Genomic DNA, 24,785 nt, shown 5'->3' with positions numbered 1-24,785 from the left:
CATGGGGGTTTAAGGCACCATCCACCACTGTACACATTTCTTCCTTTTCTCTGTGTCTGCCTTGCATGGCATGATTTTATTTATTTATTTTTTATATCTCTTGCCCTCTTCAGACGTTGTCCCCTCATGTTCTTTTTCGACACAGGATCTGAGTGCTGCATCTTGATGTTCATACAAATAGCTTGACCACCTGTAGTGCACATACATTCATTTGCAATAAGGTTTCCACATGTCCCAGAGTTCCAAATCATATGGAAATCTTCATGCATCCAGCTGTATCTGTGAAAGCTATGTCACAGCAGTCATTTATGTTAATTGCATAGTCACCAGTGGCAGGGCTAGCCAGCATGTCCAAAGTTGAGTAATTTGACAGATATTAATGCCTGAAGGAAGTTTCTGTCACTGTGTCTATCTCCAAGAAAGCCTCTAAGCTTCAGTAGAGTGTTAGAAATCCATGACATACAAAAACCTCTACATGAAATCTGTAGTGACATGTTTTAAAAAGTGTGCATGCCAAATGACGAGACTAGGTTAAGGCTTCTTTGAAACCCATTGCCTAACGTGTAAAAGAGTGTTTCATATGACAGAATTTGATTGCTGCATTTGGCTAATATTCAACTTAATGGGATCAAGGTGGTCACTATTTTGCAATCTGCACAGAAGGTGTAACATTTTCTCTAGTGCCATGGGATGAATATTAATGATAGCTATGATATCTCACAGCACAGTACTACTGTACTTCAAAAGTGTTGACAGGAAATTTCTAGATTTTCTTCTTACTTGCCTAATTTATAGGATTTGCTCCTTACCCACAGCAGCAGTTATGGTAGAAGAGTCTATAGCTGAGGCACATTGTTGTAAAAATGAAGTATCACACTTGGATGATAAAGAATGTAACACTTGAGTAATATAAGATTATTATTGAAAGAATCTGTTCAAACATTTTAATTATACTTTTATGGGTAAGTGTTCTTCACACTGCACAGACATTGAGTATGAAAGTAATACTGTGGAATGTATCCCCTGAGTAGGCAAGGAAGTAAGACTACAGTGACTTTTTGTTCACAGAAATGTGGAGGCAAAATAAGGGTTTTCAGAGTCAAAGATTTCTCAAACCCCTTTTTATGTGTCATCTCCTGCCTTTTCATAACTACTGCACAATGCCTTTTTAAAAACAACAACAACAATTTCTTCCTGAGAGAATTGCAGCCTATCAAGGATCATGTAGAAAATGTTACTTAGCCACACATCCAGTTACATTGGTCAACATAACACAGTCAATCACAGTAAAAACTAGATGCACTATCTCACTCTGATGAGGCTTGATGATGTCATCACATTGACAAATCTGCTTGACTACATGGCTTTGAAGTCCATTCAGAGTGAGAGCAGTGCTCCCTGCCATACCATTGAACAGATAAACATTTTGTTTGTTTTCATAGTCTTGTGAATCACCAGAATGAGGAAGTGTGTTTTACAAGACAATGTTCAGTATGAAACACAACCCTCTGCTTCATATCAGCCATACAAAAAAGTTCATATGGGTATACAATTTCCTCAAGACTTAGCTCAGCTCTGACCTGTCCTACCCCAGCTAGGCTCCAGGTTCCCCCAAAAGCAAGCTGCAGCTATAGCATCATCATCATCATCATCACCATCACTTTTAATTTGTATACCGTCTTCCTAATTAACAATACCCAAGGTGGTTTACAAGCTGAAGAAACAAAGAATGTACACCATATAACAATCCAATCCAATACAAAAATGTGATAATAAAACATAACTTTAAAATAGGCAACTTATATCAAATAAAGTAATATTCAACAATCCATTAGAATAGTACAGTGGTACCTCAGGTTACATATGCTTCAGGTTACAGACTCCGCTAACCCAGAAATAGTGCTTCAGGTTAAGAACTTTGCTTCAGGATGAGAACAGAAATCATGCTTCGGCGGCGCGGCGGCAGCAGGAGGCCCCATTAGCTAAAGTAGTCTTCAGGTTAAGAACACTTTCAGGTTAAGAACGGACCTCCGGAACGAATTAAGTACTTAACCTGAGGTACTACTGTATAAAGGTAAAGGTAAAGGTACCCCTGCCCGTACGGGCCAGTCTTGACAGACTCTAGGGTTGTGCGCCCATCTCACTCAAGAGGCCGGGGGCCAGCGCTGTCCGGAGACACTTCCGGGTCACGTGGCCAGCGTGACATCGCTGCTCTGGCGAGCCAGAGCCGCACACGGAAACACCATTTACCTTCCCGCTAGTAAGCGGTCCCTATTTATCTACTTGCACCCGGGAGTGCTTTCGAACTGCTAGGTTGGCAGGCGCTGGGACTGAACAACGGGAGCACACCCTGCCGCGGGGATTCGAACCGCCGACCTTTCGATCGACATGCCCTAGGCGCTGAGGCTTTTACCCACAGCGCCACCCGCGTCCCTATTAATATTAAATACCAGCATATAAAAATTAAACAAAAATCCACTCCTAACAATTATAATAAAAAAATTCTAAACTATAATCAGTAAAACAACGGCAAGTCACAGTGCATAAAATAATACAATGCAAATTGAGAAGCAGAGACTGGAGGATGGGGCAGTGCAGGTGGAAGAAAGCCTTGCCTGATGAAGTCTCTCCCCTCACAGTTCTTCCTTAACCAGCATCTCTTAACCAGGTGCTATAGTGGAGTAGGGGTGAAGAACTGGGTCCCCCATTCCCACAGGATGGGTAAGAAGGGCTGCCCACCGGTCAGTCCCCTGACAACACAACATCACATGGCCTATTTTTGCAGAGTGCTGGGTACAGAAGGGGCACAGCAGTATCTTTCTCTTTTATATGATCAGTACCAGTGCAAGTAAATACATCAGGAATGACAGATTTGTGCAAAAAAAATGTTTATTTGGCAAGGGAATCTTTTGTGTCGGGGAGCCTTGAGGGACATTATAGGGAGATTCCAATCTTAGCTCTTCGTACTCTAACTTTTCTGTTTACTTTTTAATATAAAAGTGATATGATCAGCTCATCATTCCAAATCCATGGTTTACTTACTTACTTACTTACTTACTTGAAAATTTCTTTAAAATTTGTAATAAAATTCTTAGAATCAGTGCAAAAGCTTGCCGTTAATTTGGATGAAAATATAATGCACTTTGACCTTTTCTTGTCACTGTTTAGGGTGCAAATGCTCTGGTAACTTACACCATCATCAGTGGTGCAGATGACAGCTTCCATATCGATCCAGAATCGGGAGAGTTGATAGCCACCAAGCGTTTGGACCGAGAACGCCGTTCTAAATATTCTCTGCTAGTCCGTGCTGATGATGGCCTGCAGTCTTCAGATATGAGAATAAACATTACTATTAGTGATGTTAATGATCATATACCCAAGTTCTCCAAACCTTGTTATTCCTTTGACATACCAGAAGATACCACTCCAGGTGAATAGTAGATGTCATTACTGTCCTTATCATTCCTGCTTCCTTGTGCTTTTATCAGCTGTAATAACTCAGACTTCTTTGGAAATATTATGTTTTTGTGCGGATTCAGCAAATTTAATACCAGTTAAATAACGAACGACATTAAAAGGGCCAGGTATCTAGGCTTAACTGATTTGTGCATCAATTCTCTGCTTATGTTTTTGTTTACTGCACACTATGGACTCGCTGCCCTTGTCCCATAAAACTCTTAAATTGCTACTACAATTACTACAATTTGAAGTTGTCACTCTCAGAAGAGATAGGCAAATATATGCACATTATTATCTAAAAGTTAGCTTGAACTAGCCCAGCTCTCTCTTTTCCAAGCTTGTACAGGTGGAATAGCGAGAATAAGTTCACTAGATTCCCTCTGTTTCTTTTTCTTTTTTAAAAAAATATCATTCTTTGACTGGCATAAGAACAGAATTTAGAATGAGTGAAAACACATTCAATATCTGAAGCACTATATAATATTCTGTTTCAAGTATGAAGTGAAATTCAAAACCAGCAAGTACAGTGATTAGCTGCTGACCATTTAAAATATCTCGCTACGTATCAGGAGTTCTTGACACACCTATGCATAAGAGGCTGCGAAAGGAGGTTATGTTATCTCTTTGGAAAAGTTATAAATGTGAAATTATACTCTCAGAGGTCTATGAGGAAATAGAGTAGTACACCATATTGAAACATGGAGTTTTACTGGACTTAACTTGAACACCATTTTCCCATTAAGAACATAACTGTATCATGCTTTTTTCCAAGGAGGAAAAAAAAGTTCAACTTCAGTTAAAATTTTGCTGGGCAGAAATTTTGGTTTGAATATATATTCAATGGCTTTGTTCTCGCATAACACTAAACTATGGATTATTAAAACATTACCCTTCCAACTCTACAGTTCTATGATTCTTTGACATGGTATGGGTTGTTGGCAGTGAACAAACTATAGTTAAGCTGCTGTGCAGAGTTCACAAATCACACCAAGGCTTAATGTGCTGTGTGAACCTTGCCTAGTGGTTTAACAAGGATTTTTTCCTACCAGCAAACCACAAACTGAAACAATGGTTAGTTGTTGGCTACAAACCATGATTTGTTTTAACTATGGTTTGGCATTATGTGTGATATCAGTACTGTTCCTTAACCATGGTTTGTTTGACCACCCCAGCCCAGAAGCTCACCAAACTAAAAAGAGCTATGAGGCAAGAGCAGCTGGAAAAGAAAGAAATTTATGGAAAAACTGTGGCTTGTTTGATCATTTGTGGAACAACTTGTAGCAAACTCACCATTTGTTGGAGAAACCTTGGCTCAGTGTTATGTATGACCTAGGCCAGAGTATATTTTGAGTGTATATTCCCCCCCCCCGACTTTTTTTTAAAAAATAATGTGATCATGTGTCCAACTTTATGGATTTGATTCTTTACAAATCCTGTTAAACTGATGAGTAGGATACAAATGCTCTTAAATAAACTATCATTTAAATACTGTTCATAGATATGTTGGCACACACTTATAATAATGGATAGCAGGACACGTATTTTCTCTGACATGAACCATTTTGGTTTTTCCACTCTCCTAATTCATCTCTAGGTTCTTTAGTGGCAGCCATCTTAGCCACAGATGAAGATTCAGGTGTGAATGGAGAAATCACGTACACTGTGAGTGAAGACGATGGAGATGGAACATTTTTCCTCAACCCAGTCACTGGAGTTTTTAACTTAACTTGTATGTTGGACTATGAAGTGCAGCAATATTACATTCTTTCAGTTCGTGCGGAAGATGGTGGTGGGCAATCCTCCACTGTGAGGGCTTATTTCAATATACTCGATGTAAATGATAATTCACCAGTATTCAGCATGGCGTCATATAGCACATCTTTGATGGAGAACCAACCTCCAGGATCTACTATCCTTATTTTCAATGTTACTGATGCAGATGATGGTATGTATTTTCCCATTTTTAAAATGTATGCATTTGGGAGTATATTTGCACATTTATTCTTTTTGATTATTATTTATTATTTATGCATTTTCCATTTTTTTACACATCATAATTCACCATCAAACATAGCTTCTATAGCGACCTCCCAACCTAGCCTTCCATGGCATTCTGGGTTGTCCTAACGATGCTGCATATTAGTTTAATAATCCACCCTACTTCCCCCCTTTTTATCCCTCATTGTATTTAACTGTTGTTCATAGGATCGCCCCTACTTGTAGATTAATTTTGGTATCGTTTTTTTTTAAAAAAATTGCTCTTTGTCTTTTTCCCCTGATCCCTTAATTTGCACATTTAATTTTGTACCTTACTACCATCTGAGTATTATCTCTCATAAGGGGTCAAAGAACAGCAATTATTATAAAGTTATAAATAAATATATTACAAAACTTATAATCAACATCACCCTTAGTAGCATCTGAAATAAATATCAAATAGTTTTGTTTCACTCACTAAGTAAATGGTAAATGAGGATAGATGAAACTTTTTGAGGATTCAGTCTGCAATCCTATACATAGTTACCTAAGATTAAATCCCACTGAACTCATTACATTTGTAGATACACCTAGACCATAATGTCAATCAGAGCATTGATTTAAAAATGCTAGCCTGATCGGTTTCCATTACAAATAAGAACATAAGAAGAGCCTTCTGGCCCATCGGGTCCAACATCCTGTTCTCCCAGTGGCCAACCACCTGTGTAGAGAAATTCTGCAAGCTGGACCTGAGCACAACCGCATTCTCCTCTCCTGCTGTTTGTAGCAACTGACATTCAGAAGCATGAGAGTGGAAATTACCTTATAACTCTCTCCGACAATTGGATTTGAGACTTACTTTGTCAGCTCAAATGTGTTATTATCGCATGATATTATTAAAGTGGGCCATTAGAACATGTAGGAGATACATGGTATTCCTACAGAGCATAGACCATGCGATATTCAGTGCGACCAGTGCTTTTTTCTTGAAAAAAGGTGCAGGAATGCTGCCCTCTCCCTCCTGCTTCTGCGCCAGCCAAAGACACAGGGCTGCTCTGTGAATTCTGTGAGCACACGCAAGCCTGAGAGACAGGGCAGATTGCAGAGCTGACACACAGGGAGGCTTCTTCCCACACATCAGCTGTTAGCCCAGGAGGCTGAAGAGCCTTATTAAAACCCTGCTGCACCTCTGGCTCATGAAAAGACCCTCTCCAGTGCCCATAAAGGATGTCCTCTTCATGCTCCAGGGATAGTCTTCTCATGAGCCAAAGGCATGGTGTGGGAAGAGGTGCTGGAAGGCGCATTCCTGCTGAAAAAAAGCCCTGAGTGTGACCAACTTTCTTCAGGTTACAGTCATACCTCATGTTACGTTGGCTTCATGTTACTTTCTTTCATGTTACATCCCACGGTGACCTGGAAGTAACGGAAAGGGTTACTTCTGGGTTTCGCCACTCACGCATGCGCAGAAGCACAAAATTACGTCACGCGCATGCACAGAAGCGGCTAATCGCAACCCGTGCGTGCGCAGACGCCCTTCTGCGGGTTGCGTTCTTTTCATGTTGTGAACGGGCCTCCGGAACGGATCCCGTTCGCAACCAGAGGTACCACTGTATTGGGTAAAGACTCTAAACTCCCTCTAATTTCAGTATTCAATATACAGTGGTATCTCTGTTTACAAACTTAATTCGTTCCAGAGGTCTGTTCTTAACCTGAAACTGTTCTTAACCTGAGGTACCACTTTAGCTAATGGGGCCTCCCGCCGCCGCCGCCGCCACATGATTTCTGTTCTCATCCTGAGGTAAAGTTCTTAACCTGAGGTACTACTTCCAGGTTAGTGGAGTCTGTAGCCTGAAGTGTTTGTAACCTGAGGTACCACTGTATTTACACTGATAAGAATTCATATAAAGTATCTTATCGATATAATTATTTTGAAGATATATTATGGAAATTGTTTAGACTTAATTTAGGCAAGGATCACCTTCTTCCACTGATTTAAATGGAACAAGCATGGCTAATTTTGTCAATATAATGCCAATGTTTTCCTGTAAATGGATCAAAAGCTTACCCACGTCTCAACAAATACCCCAGAAAACATAATCCAGCTGTACTTTGAAACTTCATTTTCCTTAAGACATTGTCTGTTTCTGCATGTTCCAAGAATGAATCTAGAAACAACAGATTGGCAGGATTCTGGCAAATTTCCTGTTTTTCCACAGTATAAACAATGATGAAGATGGAAGGAGAGTTCAGATGCTAAATATCCAGTGTCATTTCCTGTTTAACACACCCTCTGAAAACAATAGTTATTAACTTAAGTTTTGGATTTTTTTGGCATTCTATGAACAAAATTAACATCAAAGAAAATTAACTATAACTTTCAAATCCTGAACAAATAAATGATATTTCTTATTGTTTGATCCACTTTAAAGTTTAATTGCAAAGCAGCTTTAAAACCCAGCATTGCAAACTTTTATTGTATGACCAGGAGCTGATGCCAAAATATGGGGAAATCCTTATTGTGAAAATAATATCAGTTAACCTTCGAGATGTAATTAGACAATAATTGAAAGAAGGCTGCTTATTGTCTTGGATTTTAAAATTCAAACCAATTTCAAACATAATCTGATGTAAATATATGAATGTTTTATACTGAGACCATCAGTCCATTTAGCTCATTCTTTTGTGCTGTGATTGGCATGAGTTCTCCAGGTTCTTGTTTAGAATTCGGGTGCGTGAGAATTTCTGAGGGTAGCTGTATTTCTGATCTTGCATTGGATTGAGAAATGTCAATTAGCTGTTTTCTAATAGAGGGCAAACAAAATTGAACGCCTTCCCCATCCCTACTTTCAGCCAGGGCTGTGGTGAAATCCATTCCCCAATAATTCATTGGTGGTGATGAAAATGGAGATGTTTTGTTTATTCAGGGCATTTTTGGAACCAATATTGGTGACCTGTATTTACCATTGGTGGCTAGAAATATTAAACGTAGAAGCAAATTTTATGTTCCATGGTGGCAGCAGAGCTCCTCATAATGGTAGCCAGAAGCTGGCCACAGTATCATATTTTATGTTATTCAAGTCTCATTTTCCATCTACCCACTTTTTCAGGTTCATCTCTGCTTTGTCCTCCTCCTAATATTCTGCCTCTGTAAGATTTCAATCCCAGTTAAATTGACAACTTTCCTTTTCCTCACAGTAACTGGACTGAAAACTGTTATAAGTTCCCTGAGGAACTAAACATTTCAAGATATCACACCAGCTCAGTTGATAAATGTGAAAGACTTCACTGTCATGACTCCAATTCAGTATTGATTCCAAAATTGTTGTCTTGCTTCTGTAGTCTTATTTTTTCCTATTTAAATCAGTTGAAAAATTGCTACCAGCTAATAAATTACCATTTATTAAATATGGTATTTTCCCCTCCAATTTCTGGCTTATATACACCCCCCCATATCAATGCATTTTTTTTTCTGTAGAGAGCTCTGCTAAAGTGTAAGGTAAATATAGGATCAAGTTTTCATTTAGGTCTGGCATAAAATATATGCAGAATGTTATTTAATACATCATCTATATATATACACTAAAATGAAATAGCATCTTTTCAGTTTTAGAATAATAAATAGCCGTGATTGATTCACTGAATATTACAGGGCTTAATTTATCCCCTAAGAACCTCAGATTGCTACTGAGAAGTGTTAGCATAAAGAATAAAGCAATTGACTGTATCAATAACTAATATCAAGTTTTACAAAAAGTGGAAAAAAAGACTGTTGAGGAAGGGCTTGATGGAAAATGAAAGCCATTAAATGCAAACCTCAATCTTTATGACCAATTAGTCAGATAAAATTTCCACATTATTTATTTAGCGCTGTAAGGTCTCAGCCATTAATGGAGAGACATGAGAAAGTGATAGATGTTGGTTTGACTTTATAATGAATAATACAAACAGAATGGGTTTTGGTTTTTTAAACTGTCACCATATATTTCCCAGTGCATAGCACGCTTAGAGCTGCTTACCAGCTTTTGGTGCAATGTTTTGCTGAGTTAGGCTCCTTAAATTCCAATGAAGTAAGGGTGCATGGTATTTTTGTCAGTACATGAAACCTAAGAAACACAGGAAACTTGTCTTATACTGAGTTAGGTGGCTGGTTCATAAAACTCCTTATTAGCTGTACCAGTGATAGGGGACCTCTGGAATCTGGGCTAGCCTTGGCCCACCAGGATTCTAATTTTGTCCATGAACTATTTTAGTGAAACTACACCTGTCTGTCAATCAGGTGACTCCCTTGATGTCAGCTGGTTCACTGGGCATGATCAGTCCCTGCAGATGAGAGTATTTAACCCCTGTCCCTGTCAGGAAACTTCAACAGTTTGCCTCTGTGGATGAAAAATATCTGGGCAAAATGGTACCCAACCCTTGGTCTCCACTGACTGGCAATGATTCTCCGTGGCTTCTGACAGGAGTCTTTCTTAGCCTGAGAATTTTTATGCTTGTAATGCATTGCTCTGCCACCGAGTTATGGTTTTTCCTGCTCTCAGTTGCCATTAACCAAAACTGTGCTCACCATTCTAATCTTGTCTGCCTAATAACTGTTCTTCTTCTAGATGGGAACTTTTTAAAAGGAACTGGCACCCCTCCCCCCAATGTAAATTGTATTTTTTTTATTCAGCTTTCTATTCAAATTGTGCCTTTCTATTCAATGAATCAAGAAGCAGTTCTCAATAGATCACTCACACATGAGCTATAGACTTAAACTTGCTAGTGCCAGGAAAAGGATTACCAATTCAGCTGCCAGTGTAGCATGTTGTGTCACACCATGGACAGTGAATGTTATCAGAACCTAATATTTTATACAGAAGTTAGACTCTCTCAGCCTTATGACTGAGAATCGCAACACAGCACCTCATCGGATTAATCTGTTGTCATTGTGGAAACTCTTTATTGTCTGCTGAAAAAAAATCCTACATCTAAATCAGTATTTGTTAACAAGTGGGAGAGTTTATATATCCCATATAAAGCAATGTTTGCTGATCTTCAGCTGAATTTTAACCATCTCTTCTTTAATAGAAACTGGTAACCTGATCACAGCCTCAGCTGCTCCAGAGCAAAACCAGGTTTGGTGGTGTGATACTGACTTTTGGCATACAAGATCTTGTCCAAAGGCACTGTCACAGGGACAAATCAATGACTTCTTATCTTTTAAAGCAATTATGTGCATATTCCAAATGGTCCTGGTAATATACCAATGACAAGTACAGGGATCATCTTCTAGCTGTATGCATGTTGTCTCTGCTTTCAAACATTGCACTGAGCACACTGATGTTCACATGGTGCAGCAAACACAATCCCATTTCTCCATGTGTTCTCTGTAAGTGGTGGTAACAGTTGAAGTATGCTATTGATTATGCAACATTCAGGATAACTAACATGCTTTATGTCCTTAATGACTAAAAGTGGTTAAATCTGTCTTCTTTCTGTTTTTTTCGGTTTTCAGGTTCTAACTCACAATTGTCCTACAGCATTACTTCTGGAGATAGCCAAAGCCAATTTAACATTGACAAAAATGGGATTCTAAGCATCAGGAAGCCTTTGGACCGTGAAAGCCAATCTTTCTACAGTCTTATTGTTCAGGTCCATGATATGGCTCCTCTCCCAGCCTCCAGATACACAAGCACAGCACAAGTATCTATCATTCTGCTAGACGTGAATGACAACCCTCCGAGTTTTATCTCTCCTAAGCTGACCTACATCCCAGAAAATACCCCTATTGACACTATTGTTTTCAAAGCCCAAGCAACGGACCCAGACAGTGGTCCAAACAGCTACATTGAGTACAATCTACTAAATCCTTTGAGAAACAAATTCAGTATTGGTACGATTGATGGAGAAGTAAGGCTCACTGGAGAACTGGACAGAGAGACAGTTTCTAATTACACCTTGACTGTAGTTGCCATGGACAAAGGTCAGCCACCTCTTTCTTCATCTACTGATGTAGTTGTGATAGTCCTTGACATCAATGATAACAATCCCGTCTTTGCTCAACAATTATACAAAGTTGAGATTGCGGAAAATATTCTAACTGGGACAGACGTGGTTCAGGTGGTTGCTGCAGACGGAGACGAGGGTTCCAATGGGCAAGTTCGCTATTCCATCATCAGTGGAAATACTAACAATGTGTTTCGGATTGACTCCGTCACAGGGGTAATAACAGTAGCTAAACCTTTGGACCGAGAGAAGACGCCTTCTTATGCATTAACAGTTCAGTCAGCTGATCGTGGAAGTAGCCCGCGGATTGATACCACTACAGTCAGCATTATTCTGAAGGATGTAAATGATTATATTCCTACATTTGAACTCTCTCCCTATTCTGTAAATGTCCCAGAAAACTTGGAAACGTTACCAAAGGTCATTCTCCAGGTTAGTATGTGTGAGAAAGTAATAAATAGTGCATACAACTTCATAATCAGAGTAACCTGTTGTTGGATGTCAGCCATCAATTTTGTATTACGCTGAACAGGGGCTTCAGGTTTTAAGTAGCTCCTTTCATGAGAAGAATGACTTCCACTTGCACAATGGGATTCCCCCCTGATTTCTTCCTTGCACCTCCAACTATTCTGTTCCCCCAAACCTTGGGGAGCATATTTGGGGTCAACACAGGTAGGAGGACAAGGTGGGGAAGTCCTATTGCACAAGTGGAAGTTGTCTCATTTGCAAAAGTATTTGGTTTGATACCACCATATACAGTTAACTATATAATGGCTTGGTTTTGTTTCCATAATTCTAAGATAGTTTTAGCCCTTGACAGTGCGTTAAACAGAAACTAAATAGCTTTTTTTTTATCTTGACCTCATTTTTTTTAAAAAAAAGCCTCTCATTTTCACCCACTTTTCTTTATTCTCTCTCAATTTTTTGCTTTGCAGTAATTTTTTGGTGTAGTTACTGAAGTGTTATTAAATCTTTTTTTAAAATATAGATGCATGTCTACCATTTGTTTTCTAAATAGCTACGTTCAATTTTTCGTTGACAGCAGCAGCTGCCCGGGGGTGGGAATATAATTGGTATCTTTAAAGCAATAGTTAAAGGTATGCCGGATCTTTTTGTTGTTTTAATCAGTTTTAATAGATGTATCTGCTCTGTCAAGCACAAGGCCACTTTTCCTTCAATACATGAAAAATAATTGTATGGCCAACAAAGGGACGTTGGGTAGGGATTTGTAGTTATATTGTGCTTCATTACTTCTATAGGTTGTAGCAAGGGATGATGATCAGGGCCCAAGTAGCAAATTGACCTATCTTCTTATTGGTGGAAATGAAGATGGGGCATTTACGCTCTCAGCCAATGGGGAGCTCCACCTTGTACAGAGCTTGGACCGAGAGAAAAAGGGGCAATATAACATGCTGATCACAGCGGCAGATTCAGGTAAGCCAAGTCAATTATTTATCCAGGTTGCACAGCCCTATTTAAGTACCAAGAGACATAGTCTTATATCTAAAGAAATGATGAAACGTAAAACTAAACATTCCTTTCTGTTCAGGGGGATGCTGAATTACATAAATTGATAACACCCTTGTGATGGAATCCTGATTCCACTAAAGCCAGCTACAAACATTAAGGCTGCAATGCTATACCCTTACCTGGGACTAAGCCACAGTGAACTTAATGGTACTTACGTCTGAGTAGACATGTATTAGATTGCACTGTAAACGATCTATGCTCTCAAAATCTGGATTTAATATCTGGATTTAACTTCCATGGTGCTTTTTTTATTGATTTGCTACCTCTGTCACCATCACTTAGTAGCTTCTCTGTCCGTGCAGGAACTGGTCATTTGTTTTTGTTTTTCCCCAAGGCTGGGTCTATTTGCCAAACAACAGAAATAATGCAAGCTGAAATAAGATAGAGAAAAACTAAGTATAGAATGCTGCACTCCTGTAAGCACCATGAAAGTTATCCTGTATTTTACTGGCAACTGCTATCAGTTACACGTTTTATGTCCTCTCTGTTAGAAAATTTTTCTTTCTAGCTTTTCACTGGGGAGCCCAGGAGATAAAAGATGTGGTTGTCAGTGGTGTGGTAGCTGTAGTTTTCTGGAGTGTGTACAAGGATAAAAACTGAAGCATTTTGCTTCTGGCACATAAAGAAAGGGAAAGAGGAGTAGCAGCAAATGAGCCGCAGAACTGGAACATAGGAATCTGTGTTATACTGAGTAAGTCCATTGGTCCTTCTTGCTCAGTATCGTCTAGTGACTCTCCAGGATTTAAGGCAGGAGCCCTTCCTAGTCTTACCTGGAAATGCCAGGAATTAAACCTTGAACTTTCTACATGAAAAACATATGCTCTACCACTGAGCTGTGCTAGGGTGAATCGTTACAAACACAAAGATCTGGCTGTGTTGATAACTGGTCTCTTCCATCTTGTGGCCATTCCACACAGATATAAAAAATATTTACTATTTTACAGTGGCCAGATGAATTTAGCCCTTTCTGGAATAGAAATATATGTAGCAGCAGTAGCAGCATACTGTGTAAACAGAGGTGCATCTAAGAAGCCAAGTTTCCAAATGGTTCCTCAAGCCTTTTGTGGCATTTAGCTGTGTTAATAGAAACCTCCTCCTGTGTCCCAAATGAAATGTACTGGCATGGTAAAAATCTAAGGTACCCCAGGACAGGGCTCTTAGAACTTTAATAGTTGTGTAGAAGAGGGCACTGAAGTTTACATAACAAGATACATCCACTTAAATGTTCTCTTCTACTGTCAAAAGTGCAAAAGCCCTGTCTTCATTTTCAAAATCTCCACATGGATCTCCATATATGTGGTTGTGTTTGGAGCAGACATCCCAATGGGTAGAGTGAGCTAATATGAGCTGATACTGGAAGGTGTTCATAGACATTTCCCAGTGATTGTTGGTTTGGTTGACATTGTTTCCACTTCACACACAAAAATACATAATACTCCAGTGAACCGAATCTTACTGAAATAAAAAGGAAGAAGCTATAAACCTCATATCTGGAATTGTTTGAGGAGTTTTTTTGCCAAGTTTTTGACTTCCAGACTCATAGGGACAAAACAGACAAAGGGACTACCCTTGAGTAGGCAAATGTGTAAGCTACAGTGAGGATCCACATTTATTGTACATAGTAGCCCTTAAAAATATTTATTTAATGCCTTCTATGTGTCACTTCTATTTTTAAGCTTGTGTAATTCACACAGTTTTCAGCCAAGATAACACGGCAGAATTCCTTTGCAGCTAGCAAAGCCGAGTGTGCCAAAACCATGAAAAAGGGCAGCTTGTCAAAAACTAACACTCACCCATACAATCTCTGAAAATAAATCATGCAACAGATATTACCTCACGGACCTTGGTTTGGTTTTTATTACCGGGGGGTGGGGGTGAATGCTGGTCGGTTATTTTCAGAAATGTACTTCCTTACATAGAACCCAGATTTATAAGTTGTGTGTGTGCTTTTCAAAAATAGAGCACCATATGAAGGGAAGGGCAAAGTCTTAGTTGCCTCATTATTTTCTTTCTCTGATTGCACCCGTAGTGTAGTAGTATACACATACTCCACACAAGTACTGGAAACTTGGTGTGATGGCAGACATGGAAGCAAATGTATTTTGTGTCTCTAGGTAGACAGATGAGTGATAGAAAAGGACAGGTAGAAATCCTTCAAGTCTCAAACTGTCCGCCATCCTGACTCAATAAATAAGCAGCAACAGTAACACCAATGTCCCACCAAACGTGTTACTTAACAAAATCTATATCATCCAAATGTCTGTCTACACACACACAAGAATCTTATATGTCTTCATGTTTGCCATAACTGTAGGTTTATGTGGACAGTGGCTCCGTAGCTCTATCTAACCACACATTCTGCTACTGTTAAGATAGACTTGCAGATATGATGCTCCTGGAGTTGGCTTGTTACAACATACTTCTTTGGTCTAGAAAAACTGAGGACCACTGTGCACCACGCTCCTTGGTATGGAGGTCCCTCGCTCACATTGATGATGGACTTCAGTTACGAAGAGGTTAGATATCTCTGTGTGAAGTGGGGAGAGCTTACGTGGAACTTTGTAGGCACTGACTTTTAGCAAACTTCTGCAAACCCACGAATCACAAACCATATCAATACATAGAGAGTTTTTCCTGCATTCTTATCCCTCAATGGTTTCTAGGAGCAGCTGCTATTCCAGTGTGGCTTGTGTAAAAGGGCCCTTGCAGATCAGCTGCAAACATAGCCACAACTGCTGGCTGATGGCAGAATTCTTTTTGGTGTTAACTATGAGATATGCTTTATTGAGTTCCTTTCTCTTCCTCCATTCTCTTTATCTCACTCATTTGTAAGCTAGACAAGGCACTGCCTTCAGGTGTCCCTCAAGCATTCCAGCTGTTCTGCTTTGCAAAGGTATCCCTAGGTAATGGCTGCATGCCTTCTTGCTTTCAGAGATAGCATCCTCCCCACAATTCAATTAATAGGAAAACTGAAGAAGTCAATCACATAGTGACCACTATAGTATGTTCATTTTGGAGCCTGGGTGATATATCTTACCATTTGCAAGCTATGCAAAACAACAATCAAAATGAGGTAATGGATGTTTTTTCTTGTGCTCCTCCCCTTCTCTCACCAACCTTCAGTTTTTATTTCTAGCTATCTATATTACTAAAGGCATATCCACACCATAGGACTTCCCACAAATAATCTTTGGAACTGTAGTTTTCCCTCTCAGTGCTACAAACCCCTAGCATCTTTAATAAACTACAGTACCCAGAATTTTTGGGGGGAAGCCATATGTTTTAAATGTGTGCTGGATGTGCTTTAACGGCCTGGTGTAAATCTGCCCTTTGTGTAACATTATTTGTTCCCATGGCATGGTCAGCTCAGGGTAGCTGCACAAAAAAGTCAGCCCACACCATGCTAATATGTTTGGGAATGATAATGAGCCACCACCAGAACAGGCAGGCTGCTGAGATGGTGGTTCATATGGGCCTTTCATCTGAGGTTCTTAGTAGCACAAATATATGAAGTTGGAAACTCAGCCACAACTCTTAAAACATGATGAAGAAGCAGTTTCCCATTGCTAGAGTGTCCTCTATCATAGTCTACAAAGGGAAGATGCAGTTATTAGATGTGAGTGTCTAGTAACATAGCATGCAACTATTTGAAGTCAAGGAAAGAGAGAGATTTAATGAACTGATAATTAGTGGATTTGCCTTACCATTGAAAAAGAGCACATTTTCCTTCTAGAGGTATTACTGTCTTTGCACAAAGTGAAATACCGGTAAGTCAGTTTTGTTGTATTCAGATTTGAGTACCTCTACCTTTGTGTGTGTGAGAGAGAAAATGATGGGGGGGGGGGAGAAGCTTTTCTTGAAATAAAACAAATAAATAACGCCATATGTTGAAAGTCAGAGATGAGCGAAATGGCAGTGTGCCACCCCAGAAAGCGGCAGCTTTTATCCTCACTTTTTCATCTTTGAACATTTTTCTGGAGAAATGTTGGCTTCCATCCTTGCTGTTATTAATTGCCTGACTATAGAGTAGCACATCTGGATCCTTACTAGCAGCCTTGGCTTGCCATCTGAGTGAACTATGGTTTTTCCTCCTTCTCCCCCCCCCTTCTGCCACCCTGCACATTTATGAGGCAGAACGGCCTGTTACCTGAAGAACTCCTTCAACCAACTTGCTCTGATTCAAACCTTAAAAGCCTGCACTTGCCAGATTAGTTGTTCCTTACTTTCTTTGTTTCAAGCCTGCTACCTTTGCAGACATATTGTTTGGTATTTCTCTTTAGCTCTGCAAAACCTAGCAAGATTTTTCTTTCTTTCTTTCATGCTTCCTTCTATGCCTAGAGAAGGGTTACATTTGTAGCTGCCTCACTGGCATGCTTTTTTTCAGGCTTAAAATAAATCCAAACCATGCAGCTTCACAATCTTGATTTGTTACGCTTCTTTCCTCATAGTTAGCTCTGTTCCCTTAAGTGGTTTGGCAAATTACATATTTCAAGAAAGCTATTCTATTTTTCTTTGCCCCACTCCACCCCCATTGCATTCCGTGCTGTGGTCTTCAAGCCACTTATTGCCTTTTAAAGCGTTCTGTGTAAATTCTAATGTTTACATATTCCTACAGAATTATTTTGCTCTACATCATAGTCCTGTTTCTACTTTGTATCTCCTTCTAGCATCGCTAACAGAGTCACTATAGGAACATCCATGACCTTTGTTTCCAGCAGATAAAAGCAACATAGGAACTTGCCTTAGATTAAGTCAGGCCTTTGGTCCATTGAGCTCAGTATTGTCTAAACTGACTGGCAGCAGCTCTCCAGGATTCCAGGCAGGGTACTTTCCCAGCTATACCTGGAAATACCAGGGACTGAACCCAGGGCCTTCTGCATGTCACCCAACTATGGCCTTCTCTCTCTGTGTAAGATATATTCCTTGCAGATATCTAACATGTATTATTCTTATTCCTCTAAGGAGCTCAGGGTGGCATATATGGTTCCCCCCTGTCCATGTTATCCTCACAACAACCCCATGAGGTTGGTTAGGCTAAGAGGCATCAACTAGCCAAAGGTCACTCAATGAGCTTCATGGCTGAATGGAGATTTGAACCCTAGTCTGCCAAGTCCTAGGGATGCGGGTGGCGCTGTGGTCTAAACCACAGAGCCTAGGGCTTGCTGATCAGAAGGTCAGCGGTTTGAATCCCCGCGACGGGGTGAGCTCGTTGCTTGGTCCCTGCTCCTGCCAACCTAGCAGTTCAAAAGCACATCAAAGTGCAAGTAGATAAATAGGTACCACTCTGGTGGGAAGGTATGCAGCGTTTCCGTGTGCTGCTCTGGTTCGCCAGAAGCGGCTTAGTCATGCTGGCCACATGACCCAGAAGCTGTCTGTGGACAAACGCCGGCTCTCTCGGCCTATAGAGTGAGATGAGCACCGCAACCCCAGAGTCGTCTGCGACTGGACCTAACGGTCAGGGGTACCTTTACCTTTACTGCCAAGTCCTAGTCTGACACTCTAACCATTGTTCTTTCTATTATGTCAACCTACCCCCTGCCTCCTGCCACTTGGTTGGGGGACATCTGTAGATGGGGGTCTGTTCTATACATGCAGGTTCTCAATAATGTGGAACCTCGATTGTGCATTCTCAGTGCTGTTTTATTTAACTCTAATAGCAGATGTTGGTTGAGTAGCGTGGTGATGTGCAAAGCAAATTTCCCAACTTATACATTTTCTCAAAAATTTCCTAGCAACAGTGGTCTCGGACTGCTGATGAAACAGAATGCTACAACTTATAAATTGAAAGTCTGTGAGTTAATTCTTCAGCTCCAAGGCTACAGAAAACTTAATTGCTAGGATAAGACCAGTAAAACCTGAACATATGGCAAGGAATACTTATCCTGTTGGTTAATCTTCAAGAGTCAAACAGGGTGTTTTTAAAGCATAATTCAATAACAAAGAAAAGGCAGGCTTACTGTAGGTTATGCAGAAGTCATTAAGGGGCAAGACTGACTTAGTCAGTGGTTTCTTAAATAACCTGATTTCCTAGTCTTCCAACAGCAATAACTTTTCCAAAGAGTTAAGTGATTTTTATATATATTTAAAGTTTGGGTTTTCTTTTCTTTTTTGTTTTTTAAATTGCAATGCAAAACCCACATTCCTGAAGCCCTATACTTAACAAGAGGATGTCATGCTTCACAGAGTTTATGTGTATTCTTTTTGTGCCCACGGATCATAGAAAAGAATATAGAAAAGCATGGTGAATCAAAAATCTGCACCAAGCTGAAACAATCCATGTAGGTTTCACATTCCACATTGACTACAAATATGAATTATAGTCTATACTTGACCTTCTAAATGCACTACACATATTTTTAGTATCACTTCAAAGTGCACATTGTCTTGACTTGATATTTTGAAAGGAGATATAACATCCAAAGTAAAATCATCTGGCTACGATCAGATACTGTGCAATATGGGTCATATCAACAATAATTTTCACATAGTTATCACTTCATAGATTTGGATGGCAGCTTTGCTGCATAGACAGATGATCTGCTAGCCTGTCCATTCCAAGCAAGAATTTCAAGCTCCCAACTTTCCAGGGATTTGTATTGCCCAATATTGTTTTGCTTTCCAGATTAAGGACATAGATAATTAGGAGCCTGATCAAAGCCCTCACTGTTTACTTTTTGGATAATAGTCTGTTTTGAATTCTGATCTGCAGAATTGTAAAACAGCTACTGTTTTCATTATGCTAAAGTGTGATTTACACATAACTCTGCAGTTACATGTGGGCCACTTGAAAGTCAAGTATATGATGTGCAACATGTCAGGCAATTCATGAATAGAATAGCCACATGGATCTGGCAGTCAGTATCATAGTTACAGACTGTTCAAGGCACTTTGTTTCAGAACATTCAGATCATTACAGTCCTTAGCATATAGTGGCTCAGGCTGTATTCAGACAGCACTTTATTCTGTTTTGCTGACTTTTCCTTACTTGATCATTTCTGCATTTTATGTGATCTTTCACACAGTGTAAAAGTCACCTCTGGGAATTTAGCAGAATATTGTGGAAGTTCAGTGTTCATTTCCATGTCAATTGCTTCCAGGAAAAAAAGTCTGTAACCCCATTATAACATGGAACATCACAGGAGTTTTGCACTTTAATTTTCCCGCTCTTTTCATGGATCACACCATGTGCTAAAATTGGGGATGGCATTCGTGCATATAGTCCTTTCCCACAATTTTCAGAACTGAACACAAAATAGAAGCATGCATGCACACAGGGGGTGTTAAAATGTCCAAAGATGTCTGCTGCTGTGTCACATCATGTTCACTGGTGTGAGGAAAACTTAGCACAACAAGGCAGTATATTGATCAAAAAGCCACAGTTCCATAACAAAACAGGTGATTCAGTGTGAAAAGAATGTTTGAAATCAGGACAGGATGATTAACATTGTAGCCAGGAAAACAATGCAATAATACCCACCAATAGTTTGTACATGTCACTAAGGAAAACCATTGCTTAGCATGAATAAGCCAATGTGCAGCTTTCTGAAGAGGAGGGCATGGCTGCTGACTTCTTCCCTTGTTCTCCTTCTGGCATGCTACCCACTGCTAAGCCATGGTTTGACTTAGCACATTGTTCAAACCTGTGCTTGTGGTTTGTCTCCTCCAGATAAATCACCTTGGTTACATCTCATGGTTTGTCTCGAGCAAGACAGATCATAACCCACAGTAAGACAAATCATAGCTTATTTCCCAGCAGCACAAGAGCAGGAAGACTGGGGGAGGCAAATCCATCCCCTTTCCCTTCTTCCAGGAAAAGTGTCCTGTTAGTGAAATTCCATTCATAGGAATTTAGGAAATTATGGTCCATGCCGTTCTGATGTTATTCATCACGCTTTTGTTTATTTAATTGTTTTAGGGTGTCAGTCCAATTAAGTTGCATTAAATAATCCATGTTCTGTCCCCATCACTCTCCTGTTTTAGTATTTGTTTTAGAAGAGGATAGATTGATTTGCTGATTTGGCATTTTGATGTGTTGCGGTTAAAATAGGGTGAATTCTAAACAACGAAGAAATCATTTGCTATTTTATTACCAATTTAAAATCATAACAATGTATAGTATACAGGACTTTGCCTGGAATATAATACATTTTGAAAGATTGGTTTCCCTGCTGAGAGAGAACCTGGTTTATTCCATGGAAAAGTTCAAACTTTCTAATAGCACATGACATCTGCTCAGAGGCCCCATTCAGTGAGCATTTGATTCCAGCTTTGCTGCAGAGCAACAGGTTTCAGTAGAAAAGGAATTCCAAGCCTGTCAACTTGCTTCTGTATATCAGGATAATGATATAATTAATTTACATGGGGCTTCATACAGTTGTATTCATCTGCAGCTTAAATTATATCCAACAAAAAACTGCAATCATAATTCTCTATCTATTTTATTTGTGCATTTTTGGAGTAGCAGATGCCTGCACAGTTTGTCATTAGTTTTCTGGGGTTTCATATTAATCTTTAGAACTGTCACTTTGATTCTGAAGGGAGTAACATCTTCATTATTTCCAAAAAAACACAAACCACCCGTCAATCTAAATACATTTACATGGATGTAAGCTTCACTGAAACAAAAAAAGATGCAAGTCCAAGTAAAAGTTTTTATGGTTGAGGAAGAAATCTGTACGTAGGGTTCACCATTAATATTGCTGGCCTGAAAACAACGACTGCAATCATAGGCACACTTACTCGACAGCGAACCCCAATAAATTCTGTGTAACTTATTTTTGCATGAGCATTAAGGATCATCAGGGTATGTCAGCAAGATCTGTGTGAATCAGGCATCCTGGTACCTTCCAGATAAGAAGATTAAGAGGAGCCCAACTAGTTTGCCATACTGTTCTCATAATGGCCATCCAGATGCCTGAGGGAAGCCCAAGCACTAGTGCCCTCTCCCTTCCATTGGTTTCCAGCAACTGGCATTCAGAAGCATTCAGTTGTGCAGGCAGAGCATAGCCATCATAGCTACTAATATAGCCTTTGTCCCTCATTATTGGACTACAGTTCCCATCATCCCCAGCCAGACTTATCAATGGTCAGGAGATATAGTCCAAGGACACCAGGTTGCCTACCACTTTTGATCAGACTAAGAGTGAGTGAGCTTTGAGCACTAGAAAGCTACTTTTTTTTTATTATGCTGGGCTGGAGGACCTGCTGTACAGTGTTGCCAGTTTTCACAGATTCCAAACTTCCATGTTTGTAATTTAAAGATGGGTTTTTTAATGGACAATTTTCTGCTTAGGGGCAGAAAACACTTTTGCCATCATGGCACCACAGGAGCAGTATTTTTTTTAATTGACAAATTTCAGGGTGACCAAAAAAAAAACCTCTTTGGGGGTCAAATGTGGCCCGTGGGCAATGGGCTAGCCACCCTTGGCTTATATATTGACTGGTTTTTTTTTGTAAGTGCTGGTTTTCTAAAATATTTCCAGAAAACAAAGGAGGCAAGAGACATGCTTACCTGAACCTTGAAAACTTCGTTTTTCTGTCCACTGAAATTTCAAGCAGGGATTTTCAGCAATTTTCAGAATATGCTAAAACTCAGTGGCATTGAGGTATATGTGCAGGATGAGCTATCATCATTCAGGGAAGCATTCTACATATACTTAAATGCACTCGCTATATTGTTATGTATGTTCCAGGGTGATGAACTAGTCTGCGCAGAGGTTGTCTGAGAGCAGGAGTCCTCTGTCAGCTGGCAGACATGCATCTGGACAGCAGATCCTTTGTGCAGCAGGCATGGAAGGAGTTAAGCCTTCCCTCTTGCCCCCTGTTGCTTCTCTTCCCCGAATAGTCATAGCTGTATTTAGCTTTTCTCTAACAAAAAGTGGCAGTCCAGATTTTGTTACACCTATTGGCATGCTCTTGTTCACTTTAGTGGCACTCACTGGATGACCAATTTCAGTCATCAAATTCATCCGGTTCACTGCAGGTCAGTGTTTGTGTATTGTTCTCATTTCTCTTTGCAAGCATCAAACCCTTTACTTGATAATACAAGATTCAAAGCTTTTCCTGTGTGACTTCATACTCTGAGAGTTCCAGAGGACCTTCTTTAAAAACAAAAGTGACCTTGCTCTCTGCATGGATTTGACTTTGTAGCTCTGTGAACTGTGACATGTTCATGTGTGAGATAATAAATGAAGAGTGGCATATCCAGTATTAGTATTGTAACTTGGGTAACCTCTAGCATTTCAAATATCTTTTCCCCCCTAGGAAGTCCTGCCCTTACTGGTACTGGAACTATTGCTGTCAAAGTAGATGATGTCAATGATAACGTCCCCAAATTTGCCTTCAATATGTATTCCAAAACCATTCCGGAGGACGCACCCACAGGGACAGACGTTTTGCTTGTAAACGCCTCTGATTCCGATGCATCAGTGAATGCTGTCATCAGGTATGTTGCTCTTGTGGTGCTTCCGATGCCGTTGAATTTAGGTCCTGTTTCCTTTTCATGCTTTGGGAACAAAGGAGAAATGAGCAAGTTGGGTTTTGTCTTGCATTGTTCACAAATACAACATGGTTCAGGGCTGGCCCAAGACTTTTTGCTGCTTGAGATGAAACAAAAAAAATTGCCCTTCCTTTAAGTGTGCAAAATACCCATAACCAGTTAACCTACTTTAGTATCTGAAGCAAAAATGTAAATAAAATTATAATAAATTAAATCAGCTGCTTCATGACACCAAAAATATGTTGCCTGAGGCCGTCATTTTATGGCCACCCTGGATTGCTTTGTGACAGTAGTAATAATAATAATAATAATAATAATAATAATAATAATACAGTGGTACCTCAGGTTAAGTACTTAATTCATTCCAGAGGTCTGTTCTTAACCTGAAACTGTTCTTAACCTGAAGCACCACTTTAGCTAATGGGGCCTCCCACTGCCGCTGTGCGATTTCTGTTCTCATCCTGAAGCAAAGTTCTTAATCCAAGGTACTATTTCTGGGTTAGCAGAGTCTGTAACCTGAAGCGTATGTAACCTGAAGCATATGTAACCCGAGGTACCACTGCAATTATTATTATTATTATTATTATTATTATTATTATTATTATTATTTATACCCCACCCTCCCCAGCCAGAGCCAGAGCCAGGCCCAGGGCAGCTAACACCAGTAAAATTACAATAAAAACATAATGGGGGGGGGGGGACAAAACAATTTAAAATACAGGTTAAAAATACAATTTAAAAAGCAGCCTCATTTTAATAATAGCCCATGGATCAAAACCATAAGGGGGGATGAACGAGATGTATTTAAGCCACTTGACTTAGATGGGCTGAGAAAACACTGGGTTGTATCCAATAATGACTTTGCTACAAGAGTGTTTAGAAGCTGATCCCTAACTTTTCATGTAGTAAAAAGCGTTAGAATTCCTGGGCAAACTATTTCTCTTGCTCTTACTGAGCCAGTTCCGACAAAGTTCGGCATAAAAAGGAAGAATCTGTGTATGGCAATTGAACTGATTTCTTTGCGCCACTCAGCTTCTGAAAAGTCATCATTCGCTGGATTGGCTTTATGGCAAAATGGCTTGCACATTTCTACCGACACCTCCGAGTTTTACCAGAAAATCCGATTGCTGACTATATGCAAGAAAAAATTGAGAGGTTAATTGGCAGTGACAGCCTGAGCAATTTGCTCAGAGGAGTGATGCGTTCCTAATGGAATGCAGAGAGATTCATGTTTGTTGCCAATCATCACTACCTGCCACTCAATAAACCAGAAGAGACCCTTTCTCAAGTGGTTTCAATGAGTGTAAATATTGGTTTATTGTTGCATAAAAGGCAC

At 39.8% G+C, this 24,785-nt stretch overlaps 1 protein-coding gene across 1 annotated transcript in view; it reads left to right on the top strand.

The window, feature by feature from the left end:
* Positions 1-24,785, top strand: part of FAT4 (FAT atypical cadherin 4) — a 139,854-nt gene that overhangs the window by 76,439 nt on the left and 38,630 nt on the right. Inside the window, exons 3-7 of the mRNA XM_053403450.1 lie at positions 3,169-3,430; positions 5,054-5,404; positions 10,931-11,853; positions 12,681-12,855; positions 23,215-23,395. Coding sequence (XP_053259425.1) covers positions 3,169-3,430; positions 5,054-5,404; positions 10,931-11,853; positions 12,681-12,855; positions 23,215-23,395 — 1,892 coding nt within the window. The remainder of the gene's footprint in view (positions 1-3,168; positions 3,431-5,053; positions 5,405-10,930; positions 11,854-12,680; positions 12,856-23,214; positions 23,396-24,785) is intronic.

Source organism: Podarcis raffonei, chromosome 9 (genome assembly GCF_027172205.1).
Source record: "Podarcis raffonei isolate rPodRaf1 chromosome 9, rPodRaf1.pri, whole genome shotgun sequence".
Classification (NCBI taxonomy): Eukaryota; Metazoa; Chordata; class Lepidosauria; order Squamata; family Lacertidae; genus Podarcis; species Podarcis raffonei.
Note: the sequence above shows the minus strand (reverse complement) of the source record. Positions and strands in the feature narration are given on the sequence as shown.